This window comes from Erythrolamprus reginae, chromosome 3 (assembly GCF_031021105.1).
Source record: "Erythrolamprus reginae isolate rEryReg1 chromosome 3, rEryReg1.hap1, whole genome shotgun sequence".
Classification (NCBI taxonomy): Eukaryota; Metazoa; Chordata; class Lepidosauria; order Squamata; family Dipsadidae; genus Erythrolamprus; species Erythrolamprus reginae.
This window is the reverse complement of record NC_091952.1, coordinates 97,115,307-97,128,713: the sequence shown is the minus strand read 5'-3', so window position 1 is coordinate 97,128,713 and position 13,407 is coordinate 97,115,307. Positions and strand designations below refer to the sequence as shown.

Below are 13,407 nucleotides of genomic sequence, written 5' to 3'. Positions count from 1 at the left end.
GGGAGAAATGTTGGGGGTTAGGGGTTGACACTATTGAGTCCGGTAATGAGTTCCACGTTTCGACAACTCGATTGTTAAAGTCATATTTTTTACAGTCAAGTTTGGAGCGGTTAATATTAAGTTTGAATCTGTTGCGTGCTCTTGTGTTGTTGTAAATGAACTGCTTTGTAGCATGCCACTCAGCAGCTCCCAGACAACTGAACAGGTTTGAGTGGGTTCTGGGTATTTGAACCTGGCAAGTTGATCTCTTAATTGGTCCATATCACAGCAGTCTAGGAAAGCTGGCTCCTGGTTGGTTCTTCATCTAAGCATTGAAAAATACACAGAATAAAGACATCCATGGCATGTCCTAGCAAGTGATTTTATAATTGTCAGTCATTTAAAAGTTTAACTGACTCCTGGTTTAAAGGGGAAAGGACAATCTGTTATGTTTAAGATATTGCTGAATTTCGATTTGTTGGTAGGTTTTTTTAAACACATTCCATTGCTAAAGTTAAAAACCAAACATTTTTTTAAAATATTTCATGTTTAAGTAACTATAGTTTTTTTATTAAATTCCATTTAAAAACCTGGTTTAAAGTGATTTCCCTAATCAGAATAATACATTGGAAACAAGTCACATATAAAGAGATGAGGATTGAAATGATTGAGGAGTAATTTGTGTCTTCCCATCCGCTAAATTAGGGGTTGGCAAACTGGGGGTGGGTGGGTGTTATTCTGACTTTCTTCCTTATTGATGTAACCAGTAACATATTGCCATAAAATCCAAACTTTTTTGGATGGACTTTGGAGGTGGGGTTTAAAAGCAGAATGCTTAAAGAAAAATGGACAGTTTGTCACTTAAATATTTAGATTTTGGACACATGTAACCTCTCTCAACCATAACAACAACAACAACAACGTTCAAAATTTTCAATACAACCTGTTCTAGAAAACTGTTTGGAACCCACAATATGGGGGCCTATACATTGCCTGTATTAAACCATGATTTAGCAAGTTAGGGTGCTTATATCAAAAAGTACCTGCCGCCTGATTTAGTATGTATTACATAAAACAATTTATCACTTGCTCTCTTTTCTTCTCTTAAAGCTCATCCTTTTTGGTCTGAGTAACCAGTTGGTGGTTTCTTTTAAAGAGGATAATACTATAGCTTTTAAGCATCTGTTTTTGAAAAACTACTCTGGGGTTGATGAAGATGATTACAGTTGCAGCGTATACACACAGCAAGATGTCTACGATAGCATCTTTTTTGCAATTAGCCAGGTAAGTGCCTACCTTTGGTATCCGAGTATATGAGTGAAAAACATGCACGCATTTGACTAGAAACGGAAACACTAATGTGGTCAATTCAATGGACAACTGAATGTGAGAACTGAGAATGTGGGATTTATTTATTATTTATTTATTATTAACAGTCTTCCAGTATCTCAGGGGTTGCCACAAAGAAGAAGGAGTCAACCTATTTTCCAAAACATCTGAGGGTAGAACAAGAAGCAACTAAACAAGGAGAGAAGTAACTTAGAACTAAGGAGAAATTTCCTGACCGTCGGAATGGTTGATCAGGGGAACAGCTTGCCTCCAGAAGTTGTGAATGCCTCCACACTGGAGGTTTTTAAGCATATGTTGGATAGCCATCTGTCTGAAGTAGTGTAGGGTTTCCTGCCTAAACAGGGGGTTGGAATAGAAGACTTCCAAGGTCCCTTCCAACTCTGTTGTTGTTGTTGTTGTTGTTGTTGTTGTTATTATTATTATTATTTGATTTAAAGACTGTCCAACTCCATGTTTCTACTGAATCCCAACCTGAATCTGAGATTCAATGCAGAGATATAAAATCTCTGGAATTATGCCTTCGATATGACCTAATAATTTAACCCAACGCCTACTTCTTTAGAAATGAAAATTGTAAATTCATGTGCTTGCCCAAAGAATACTCTAGATGTTGGACACCCTTGCTAAGGCTGTAGCTACAATCCGACTTTTTTGCCACAGAAAAATAACAATTTAATTCTTTAAAAACTTGGCATACTTTTGTTACACTTCACAGTAATCTTTTCCAAAAGGAAGTTTTTAAATTTCACAGACTTACTTCTAAGTAAATGTGTAACTGGGGAAAAGAGGCAATGAATACCAGACAGTGCAATTAATACAATAGCTTTCTTTTAATTGGTTCTGCAAGTTTATTTTGACAATAAATGAAATGTTTTCAAAGCAAATTTCAGGCTTCTTGTTTAAATATCTGTGTTTTTGGATGTCTTATAATCCTAGTTGAGGCTATCAAAAAGAGTTGTTTCTTCTTTTGTTCTTTGCATCTAGTACCAACAACTGAAGAATATATCACTGGGCACACTCGGTTATGAGCAAGATGACGATGACGTGGCTGGCTTACACATATGTAAGCAACAATATAAGAAAGGCACAATTTCTTCTAATGATACTTTGATCATAGACAGTACTATTGAAACAGGTACTTTGGAATCAGCACGGTGACTATAGCTGTTCATTTGATATTTGTAAGTTTTTCAAAACTTGGGGACAAAACTTATAGTTAGTCTCTGATTTTAGGTTTGCCCATAATGTACATTAAAGTGCTCTTCTCTCTTGTGTAGTAGAATGTTACAAAGGATATAATCATTTGCCTTGGCTGCCCAAAGTCCCTTCTGTCTATATAGTAGGAGCTTTACTACCAGGATGCCACAAAACTAGGTTAACACATCACAAGTTATAACATGATTAATATTTTGACATGATGTGCTGTGTGCTTTAGATCTATGCCAGTGATGGCGAACCTTTTTTTCCTCAGGGGCTGAAAGAGAGTGGGCATGCACTATCACACATGTGTGAGTGCCTACACCCATAATTCAATGCCTGAGGAGGGTCAAAGCAGCTTCCCCCACCCTCCTGAAGCCCTCTAGAGGCCGGAAATGGCCTGTTTCTCAACTTCTGGTGGGCCCAGTAGGCTCGTGTTTTGCCCTTCCTAGGCTCCAAAGGCTTCCTTGGAGCCCAAGGAGGGTAAAAACGCCCTTCCCCATCCCTCCAGAGGCTCTCTAGAAGCCAAAACACTCTCCCAGAGCCTCTGTGCGAGCCAAAAATCAGCTGGCCGGCACACACATGCACATTGGAGCTGAGCTAGGGCAATGGCTTGCATGCCAGCAGATATGACTCTGCGTGACACCTTTGGCATCCATGCCATAGCTTCGCCATCACTGATCTATGCCATGGTTTGCTTTAGGAAACTATTACACAGTTTGAAATAAAGCATTTTTCTTAGGATTCTAAGTGAGGCAATGGCCTGGTGATGATTTCATAATTTCTGGTTCATTTTTGCTCCTTACCCAAGTCTCTAATTAAGAGATACAAGGCACTCTACATTAAAATAAATGTCCATGGTTAGGTGATAAACCAGACATTAACTTTCCAAGCCATGATTGAATTGCTGATCTGGAAGTCTGACTCTGGGTTTTTCATTAAAGCATGATTAGTTTGATCTGTGCCATTGGACAGTTGTTTTTTAAGTTAACAAATGGGGATGTGAACCAATCTTTTTTGCCAGTAAAGAAATGCCTTTCCCCTCCTGTTATACTGTGACTTGGTGAAATATAGAAATATAAATTAACCCCCAATCCCTATCTACTTGAATTGGGAAACTAGGGTAATTTGTCTGAGAACTGAACAGGAAATTTAACCACAATTAAATTCACAGTTCAAGCTTCCTTAAAAATGAAAACAGAAAACCTTTAGGCGGTTAGAGGGCACATTTTTATATTATTCTTTTTCTTCAGTGTAGAGATAGGTTGGTGATATAATGCATCTCACATGTTTTGGATTAGTTTTATTTTGAAAATCAGAAGAAAATTGCAGCTTTGTGATTTAACTATTTGCCATGGGAGTGTACTTATGTCATATGCACTGACTGTTTTGGGATCAATTTCTTTCCAGAATTGATCATTTTAGTTAACAGATTTTGATAAAATGGAAGCTTATATTTCCCATAGCAATCAGAAAAAAGAGCAAAAATGTAGAGGTAGAAGTTATGTAGAGGTTGTGTGCAGCAAACTGCCTTCCTCAAGCAGGCCTCGCATACCTATATGATCTCACCCAGTTCACATCGCCAGGATGATGTAGGACACTATCCCTGGCTGGTACGTGATCTCATCTAGATTGTATCAATAGGATGTTATTAAGGATTGGCGAGGAGAATTCACCAATAAAAATGCTGTTGCTCTTTGTTACCTTTTGCTGCTTAGAAAACAATATAAGAGCAATAAACACTATGAAGGCAGTCAGACATCTTAGCATCCTGCAATGACTGGTCTCTAACTCCATCACACAAAGTTTATGAGAAGCTCATGAATGCCTTGGGTCTTTGAAGTATAGCAGGATTGTCTAGTGTAGCCTATGCCTTTTGACTGTATGTAGATTCTTTGCATATTGTGTCAGTCTGTACAAGAAGTCCTGATTTAGCAATTGCTCACAGTTAGGATAATGCCAAAAAAGTAACTTTGCAACCATAGGAAAGATGAAGTAAGATCATAAGCATTGTTGCAGTTTCACTAAGCAAGCTCTTTGCTTAATGATTGAATTGTCAATCTCAATTGTGGTGCTAAACAAGGACTAACTGTATAGCTAAATGGATTGATTGGAAGAGAGGTTTGGGATGCTTACCCAGATACAATGATACCTCATCTTACAAACGCCTCATCATACAAACTTTTCGAGATACAAACCCGGGGTTTAAGATTTTTTGCCTCTTCTTACAAACTGTTTTCACCTTACAAACCCACCACCGCCGCTGGGATGCCCCGCCTCTGGACTTCCGTTGCCAGCAAAGCACCTGTTTTTGCGCTGCTGGGATTCCCCTGAGGCTCCCCTCCATGGGAAACCCCACCTCAGGATTTCCGTGTTTTTGTGATGCTGCAGGGGAATCCCAGCAGCGCAAAAACGGGCGCTTCGCTGCCAACGGAAGTCCGGAGGTGGGGTTTCCCAGTGAGGGGAGCCTCAGTGAAATCGCAGCATTGCAAAAAGGTCCGGAGGTGGGGTTTCAAGGACTTCAGTGTTTTTGCGATGCTGCGATTTCACTGATGCTCCCTTTGCTGGGAAACCCCACCTCCGGACTTCCGTTGCCAGCAAAGTGCTCGTTTTTGCGATGCTGAGATTCCCCTGCTGAAATTCCCCTGCAGCATTGCAAAAACGCAGAAGTCCAGAGGTGGGGTTTCCTATGGAGGGGAGCCTCAGGGGAATCCCAGCAGCGCAAAAACGGGTGCTTAGGCTGGCAAAAGGGGTGAATTTTGGGCTTGCATGCATTAATTGCTTTTCCATTGATTCCTATGGGAAAAATTGTTTCATCTTACAAACTTTTCACCTTAAGAACCTCGTCCCGGAACTAATTAAGTTTGTAAGACAAGGTATCACTGTAGCTTATTTGTGTGGGTTTCACATAAACTGTATGACATGTTTATTAATCTATCTGCGTCTCTTGGTTTTATTATTTAGATATTGCTTATATACAAAACTGGATTTACAGAAATAAAATTATCACTTGGAGCCGTGTTTCTTATATAAAACAGAAGACGGTGATAATAATGATTGTTGCCTAGTGCAGTGTTTTTCAACCACTGTGCCGTGGCACACTAGTGTGCCGCGAGACATGGTCAGGTGTGCCGCGAAGCTCAGAGAAAGAAAACAAGAGAGAGAGAGAAAGAGCAAGAGAGAGAGAAAACAAGCAAGAGAGAAAGAAAACAAGAGAGAAAGAAAGAGAAAGAAAGCAAGAGAGAGAAAGAAAGAAAGAGAGAGAGAGAAAGAGCAAGAGAGAGAGAAAGCAAGCAAGAGAGAAAGAAAAGAGAGAAAGCAAGAGAAAGAAAGCAAGAGAGAGAAAACGAGAGAGAGAAATAAAGCAAGAGAGAGAGAGAAAGAGCAAGAGAGAGAGAAAGCAAGCAAGAGAGAAAGAAAACAAGAGAGAAAGAAAGCAAGAGAAAGAAAGCAAGAGAGAGAGAGAGAGAAAGAGAGGGAGGGAAGGTGGGAGAGAGAAAGACAGAGGGAGGGAGGGAGAAAGAGCAAAAAAGAAGAAAGAAGGAAGAGAGAAAGAAAGGGATGGAGAGAGAGAAAAAAAGAGAAAGAGAGAGAAAGAGGGAGGGAGAAATAGAGTGAAAGGGAGGAAGAGAGAATTTTTTTGTCCAAACATTTTTTAGCCCCTGTGCCCCATGGCTTTGTAAATGTAAAAAATGTGCCGCGGCTCAAAAAAGGTTGAAAATCACTGGCCTAGTGTATGCTTGCTTTGCAACCGTGTTGTTACAGTTATCATATCTTTCCATTTCTCAAATCCATATTATATATTTGTATATATTTAAGTATATCTTTTGCTTCCTTCTTCCAGAATGCATTCATTTGAAACTTCAGGATCTGTCCACTAAGGAAATAAGTGAATTAAAGAATTCAACATTTTTCCACCTTGAGTTCTATAGGTAACATGCCATTTTTAAAGCCCAGTTTCTGTTTCCTTAGAAAAAGAAAATGTTGTAATGGTTTCTCTTTTTTCCAGGCTCATACAGGTTGAAATTTATTTTAAACTAAAAGGCATTGATCTGGAGACTATTCATACTCGTGAGCAGCCTGACTGTTACGAATTTGAAAATACTGTGAGCAATTTTTTATTATTTCACCTATAGAAAATATATTTTACTCTTCAGCCACTTTTTATGTTGGCAATTCTTAAACATCAGTATAAGATTTACGACCAGTCACTTAATCATTGTTTGAAGTTTCAATGGATCTACCTGGGGGGTATACAGTGTTCCCTCGATTTTCGCGGGTTCAAACTTCGCGAAAAGCCTATACCACGGATTTTCAAAAAATTAATTAAAAAATACTTTGCGGTTTTTTTCCCTGTACCATGTTTTTTTCCACCCGATGACTTCATATGTCATCACCAAATCTTTGTCCGCCTTTAATAAATATTTTTTTAAATAAACTTTAATATATAAACATGGTGAGTAATAATCTAAATGGTTGCTAAGGGAATGGGAAATTGTAATTTAGGGGTTTAAAGTGTTAAGGGAAGGCTTGTGATACTGTTCATAGCCAAAACTAGTGTATTTACTTCTGCATCTCTACTTTGCGGAAATTCAACTTTCGCAGGTGGTCCTGGAACGCATCCCCCGCGAAAATCGAGGGAACACTGTACCTAAAACCTAGATTTAAAGTTCTGATAGTAAGCGCCCCCCTCATAGTCACATGACCAAACTTTGGGTTCTCTGCAATGGGGCTGTATTTACAGTCATTTGGAGCATCCCATGAGCAATTGACTGCATTTTTATGACATTTTTGTAGAAAACGGGCATTTACTTCCAGTTTTTGGTAAAACTGGACTCATAGCCAATCATTTGTTTGCTTAGCAACTACCATGAAAAAGTTAATAAACTACCATGAAAAAGTTAACAAAATTAGGTCAGTCACACGACTGATCTTTTTCACAACTGTCTCAGATTTTAACCAAGATGAGCAGGCTCCATTACCATTGAACTTGAAGACTACCTGTATTATGCATCTCTGTGTTTCCCAACCTTGGCAACTTGAAGATATTTGGACTTCAACTCTCAAAATTCCTCAGCCAGCAAATGCTGGCTGGGGAATTCTGAGAGCTGAAGTCCAAATTTCTTCAAGTTGCCAAGGTTGGGAAACACTGCATTAACTTAATATACTGCAGTGGGCAATAGGCTGTCCTATGAAGAAGCTTTGTTTACTAGCCAAAGGATTTTTCTGTGTGTCTGTATGTAATATTTTATAAATACAGTACTTTAAATGGAAAAATTAGCAGTGATTATTGTTTAAGCAACTTCCCATATACTAAGATATCAGGTTGCTCAATTTCTCTAGTCCTCTTTGACAAGGTACTTATACAGCTTTGGTCTTATCTTTTTCAAGATAAGCTGATGGATGTTTTAGTCTTCAGGATGTGAAATTGAAATAAATTAAATGGTTGAGGCAAACTAGGTACTGTAAATTTTAGTGATAGTAATAAGAGGCATAAACTACATTGTCAAGCTACTTTCTGGAGAATTACTGCTTTGATACCTATGAATAGATTTAGAGGTTTGTAGCTTTAAAAAAAATGTATATAGGATGCTCTTTACAAAGACAGTTTGGTGTAGTGGTTAAGGCACCAGCCTAGAAGCTGGGAGATTATATTCTAGTCCTGTCTTAGGCACAAAGCCAGTGGGTGACCTTGGTTTAATGACTGGCCTCTCAACCCTGGGAAGAAGGAAGTGGCAAACTTTGAAATCTTGCCAAGAAAATCTTTCCAAAAACCTGGAATTCTCCAGGCAATTACCAGGAGTCAACAATTATTCCAACTAGGCATGCATACCCCAAAAGGGTGTTCCATGTGATCTAAAGCCGGGGTCTCCAAGGTTGGCAACTTTAGGACTTATGGACTTCACCTGCCAGAATTCTGGGAGTTGAAGTCCACAAGTCTAAAAGTTGCCAAGGTTGGAGACCCCTGATTTAAACTAAATATTCATTCTAGGATGTAAATAATTTTTTTAACAAATCCCTTTTTTTCTTTTTTGTAATGATTTTTATTTTTTATTTTGTTCCTCGTTTGTTTTTTTCTCTGTTTTTGTCTTTAATTTTCCTTCTGTTTTTACTTTATGATTATGTATATGTGAAGTTTGTATATGTGTGTTAAATATTTCAATAAAATCTTTTATTACAAAAATTTAAAAAAAAACTTTTTTCTTGACAGATTACTTTTAACAATAAGGCTCACAGTGGTAAAATAAAAATATATTTTGATATTGACGCTGAGATTCAAGAATGTAAAGACTGGAATATATCCGGCTCTTGTAAGTATCCTGACTATGTGAATAAGAAAATGGAAGCCTCCTTTTTTATGGACAGCCACCATTTTGTCTACAGACTGTGTCATTGATAGCTTAAACATTGTCAACAATGCAGAAAATTTGACTAGGTCATATTTCTTAAGCAAATAGATAAATGCTTATATAACTAGCTATGTAGAGAAGCTGTGTTTACCTTTTCATGTCATTATTCTGAAATGGAAGCTACCTTAGATTTTTTTTTAAATTCAACTAAGTCTTTCCTTTCATATTAAGATGTAATGAAATACTGAACAAAAAGCTTAAAATCATAAAAACTCAGCTAAGCTACCATAATATTGCAGTTTAACACAAAAATGTATACATGGACAATTATTGTGTAAGCATTATTTCGAAGTACTGGGACTAGAGAATTACATTTTGAAAGAGTCTGTAGATCAATGGGGGTTTATTTCTGTTTCTTCATGCTTCGGTTCAGAATTTACTACACTTAAAAAGAGATGACCTGCTGTAATTAATTTATCACCTGTGTAGTGATAGGCTTGGAATTATCTGTATTTTTTAAAGTCTTTAAGTTATTTGTTTTTCTAATCCCTTTAGTTGTTCAGAAGAACACACAGTATATCTTGGTTTTTGATGGGCTTGTTATAATGACCTGTTTGGGTTCCCTGATTCTCTGCACACGGTCTATTATTCTTGCTCTAAAATTGCAAAAAGTAAGTATGCCTCATTTCTATGCATGCATTTCATTTTTCCAAAATAACAGAAAGTAAGAATTGTTCTTAGCATATTTATCATATACTGTAGTTTGATCAGAAGTTGTATTTAAGACAGAAACTGTAATAGCGGGTTATGTTCTTGAAGATGAGAAATTCATATTCTAAATTTGCTTTCAATTAACAGTTACTGATTATTAGAGTTTCCAACTACATTCAGGAATATGTTATTTTTATTTGTCTGATTTAAGTCAATTTAATTAATCTCAAGGTGAAATCCCAGAGATAGAGGATATAGAACATATTTAATTTTCAACTGCATAAGAAACAGACATACAGTATCTTGACACATTAGACAAATTTGTTTGTTTGGACTTACATGCCGCCCAACTCCCAAAGGACTCTTGGGATTCCAAATGGCCTATTGGGATCCTTAAATTAAAATAATAAATTCCGTGTGCATCAAAATCCCAAAATTGCATATAATATAACCATCTGAACACACAGTATAATTGAGAATTGCATATATGAATCTGAAAAGGGTAAATTGTAGACTTGACACAGAAATATAATTCATATTTTCTTTTAGAAACATAGAAACATAGAAGACTGACGGCAGAAAAAGACCTCATGGTCCATCTAGTCTGCCCTTATACTATTTCCTGTATTTTATCTTACTACAATGGATATATGTTTATCCCAGGCATGTTTAAATTCAGTGACTGTGGATTTACCAACCATGTCTGCAGGAAGTTTGTTCCAAGGATCTACTACTCTTTCAGTAAAATAATATTTTCTCATGTTGCCTTTGATCATTCCCCCAACTAACTTCAGATTGTGTCCCCTTGTTCTTGTGTTCACTTTCCTATTAAAAACACTTCCCTCCTGAACCTTATTTAAGCCTTTAACATATTTAAATGTTTCGATTATGTCCCCCCTTTTCCTTCTGTCCTCCAGACTATACAGATTGAGTTCATTAAGTCTTTCCTGATACGTTTTACACTTAAGACCTTCCACCATTCTTGTAGCCCGTCTTTGGACCCGTTCAATTTTGTCAATATGTTTTTGTAGGTGAGGTCTCCAGAACTGAACACAGTACTCCAAATGTGGTCTCACCAGCGCTCTATATAAGGGGATCACAATCTCCCTCTTCCTGCTTCCTCTAGCTATGCAGCCAAGCATCCTACTTGCTTTTCCTACCGCCCGACCACACTGCTCACCCATTTTGAGACTGTCAGAAATCACTACCCCTAAATCCTTCTCTTCTGAAGTTTTTGCTAACACAGAACTGCCAATGCAATACTCAGATTGAGGATTCCTTTTCCACAAGTGCATTATTTTACATTTGGAAACATTAAACTGCAGTTTCCATTGCTTTGACCATTTATCTAGTAAAGCTAAATCATTTACCATATTACAGACCCCTCCAGGAATATCAATTTATTCTTGTATTTTATGCTATTTTCTAACATATATTTGTATTCTGAATTTTATAGCCGGATATGGCCTAAAGTATTATTAATTAATTAGAAAAATTAAAGAAATTTCATATTAATATACCGTAACATTACCATTTGGGATTTTAAATACTGGTCTTCTTTTCTCTCTATGCTCTATCATCCTACTCAAATAGATTAAGAAAACTAGAAATTGAACAAATATTTATTTCATAAATTAGTTCACAAAAGGTGCTATAAGGTGGTTTGATTATTTTGTTTTTGTGCTGTGCATGCCACCCATTAATAGTTGAGACATATTATGAACCCCGGTTGGTTCCACGAACTGTAATTAAAATTCTACATTTGGAATGGGGCAAAGATGTACATTATTGAACACAGAAATGAACGGTATTAAATAGCTTAATTTCTCTCCAACTAGAGACTGAATGTTGGCAGTGCATAGCAGGAATAAGCAGAATTTTAAAAAAGAATGATATCTTAAAAGTTAGTCAATAACTTTCTTCTATACTGTGTGTATACAGTAGAGAGGAATGAAGTGGTTTATAAAATATAGTTCCTATAAGATAGTTGATACTGGGATTGTAGTTCAGCAATAGCCGAACTGCACTTTCCTTATCTTCATGCAGTTCTTATAATGACCACATGGTGGCATTACCATAATAATGGTGTGATGTTAATTAGTAAATCATTCTTGTTTTGAAGCAGTTTTTTCTTCTTCTGTTAATCTTTAAACCAGAGATTTGTGAATTTTTTCCTGGAGAAATATAAACGCCATGTATGCAGTGCGGATCGTTTAGAGTTCATAAATGGATGGTATGTTCTAGTGGTTATCAGTGACACGATGACTATCATTGGCTCTATAATGAAGATGGAAATAAAAGCAAAGGTAATCCTTAAAGCTTCAGTTACTTTTGGCTTGTGATAGCTGAAAGAATTCTAACCTCTAAAACGTTGGTTGAGATCTGAAGAGGAATCGGTTCTTCCTCTTTCAGCGGTTAATTTTTTCCCTCCTTTTTTCAGAATCTTACAAGCTATGATGTTTGCAGCATCTTTCTTGGAACGTCCACTCTCTTTGTTTGGGTTGGAGTCATTCGATATTTGGGTTACTTCCAAACCTACAATGTAAGCTCAAATAGCAAAGTGCCAGAAACTGAGTGGGGTCCCCCTCCCTCCCTCAACATAGTAGCTGATGGATTTTCTCCCAATTCCCTAGGTACTCATTTTAACAATGCAAGCATCTTTACCCAAAGTTCTCAGATTCTGTTGTTGTGCTGGGATGATATACCTTGGATATACTTTCTGTGGCTGGATTGTTCTAGGACCATATCATGAAAAGGTATGTAGGTGATTTGGAATTTATTCTTTATGTGCAAGGAACATTATAAAATACTATTGCACATAAACATAAATTTAGAGGCAAATTATCCTTTGTGCTATATATTAGCTATTCATAGTTCAACTCATATTCTAATTCCTAAAGGATTTTTTTATGTCTGAAGAAAGAAATTGTGTGGTACTCCAATCTTCATGGGTAAATACAACTATTGCCTTTGTTTGTGGTCATCTTGAAAGTTGATAAATGTATTCATTGTGATTTCTCTTGCACAAGTTTATTGCTAGAGGGCAGCATTGTCTAATGCTAGTTAGCTTAAGAGAGACATAGCTTCTTCTCTAAACTGATATTAATTAAGATTAAAGATCTTAGGTTTCTGTCTTTCTAGTTCACGGCTGTAGAAAAAAACTCAGTTGAACTTGCCAACAAATTGGCAAATACTAAAATACCGGTAGTCCTAAACTTAGTACAGTAATACCTCATGATACGAACTTAATTGGTGCAAGGAGGAGGTTCGTAAGACGAAAGGTTCGTAAGACGAAACATTGTTTCCCATAGGAAACAATGTAAAGTCAATTAATCCGTGCAACCAAAAACCCCCCGCAAAAAAACGGCTTTCGGCGACTGCTGGGAAGCCGCGCGGCTGTTTTAAAAGGTGACAGCCGGCCTGGGGGGCTTCCCAGGTTCGGGGTTCGGGGGGGTGCTGGGAAGCCTTTTAAAACACCCGCGCCGCTTCCCAGCTGTCTCCTGAAGCCGAACGCTAAAGCCGAACTTCCGCGTTCGGCTTCGGGAGACAGCTGGGAAGCGGCGCGGCTGTTTTAAAAGATCGCAGCCGGCCTGGGGGGCTTCCCAGCAGCCTCCCAAACCGAACCCGAGGTTCAGCAAAATTTTGCCTCTTCTTACGAACTTTGTTCGAGTTACGAACCGGCGTTCGGGAGGCTTCTGGGAAGCCCTGCCGCCCGGCTGTCACCTTTTAAAACAGCCGCGCGGCTTCCCAGCAGTCTCCGAACGCCGGTTCGTAACTCGAAAAAAGTTCGTAAGAAGAGGCAAAATTTTTCTGAACCCCG

General features: G+C 37.8%; 1 protein-coding gene across 3 annotated transcripts in view; it reads left to right on the top strand.

Annotated features, from left to right (window-relative positions):
- The window catches only part of MCOLN2 (mucolipin TRP cation channel 2), a 39,249-nt gene that overhangs the window by 15,120 nt on the left and 10,722 nt on the right, over nucleotides 1-13,407 (top strand). For all 3 annotated transcript variants that reach the window (XM_070746261.1, XM_070746262.1, XM_070746260.1), the window contains exons 3-11: nucleotides 1,090-1,263; nucleotides 2,314-2,464; nucleotides 6,371-6,458; nucleotides 6,536-6,632; nucleotides 8,738-8,837; nucleotides 9,432-9,547; nucleotides 11,744-11,893; nucleotides 12,028-12,129; nucleotides 12,221-12,343. In XM_070746261.1, coding sequence (XP_070602362.1) covers nucleotides 1,090-1,263; nucleotides 2,314-2,464; nucleotides 6,371-6,458; nucleotides 6,536-6,632; nucleotides 8,738-8,837; nucleotides 9,432-9,547; nucleotides 11,744-11,893; nucleotides 12,028-12,129; nucleotides 12,221-12,343 — 1,101 coding nt within the window. The remainder of the gene's footprint in view (nucleotides 1-1,089; nucleotides 1,264-2,313; nucleotides 2,465-6,370; nucleotides 6,459-6,535; nucleotides 6,633-8,737; nucleotides 8,838-9,431; nucleotides 9,548-11,743; nucleotides 11,894-12,027; nucleotides 12,130-12,220; nucleotides 12,344-13,407) is intronic.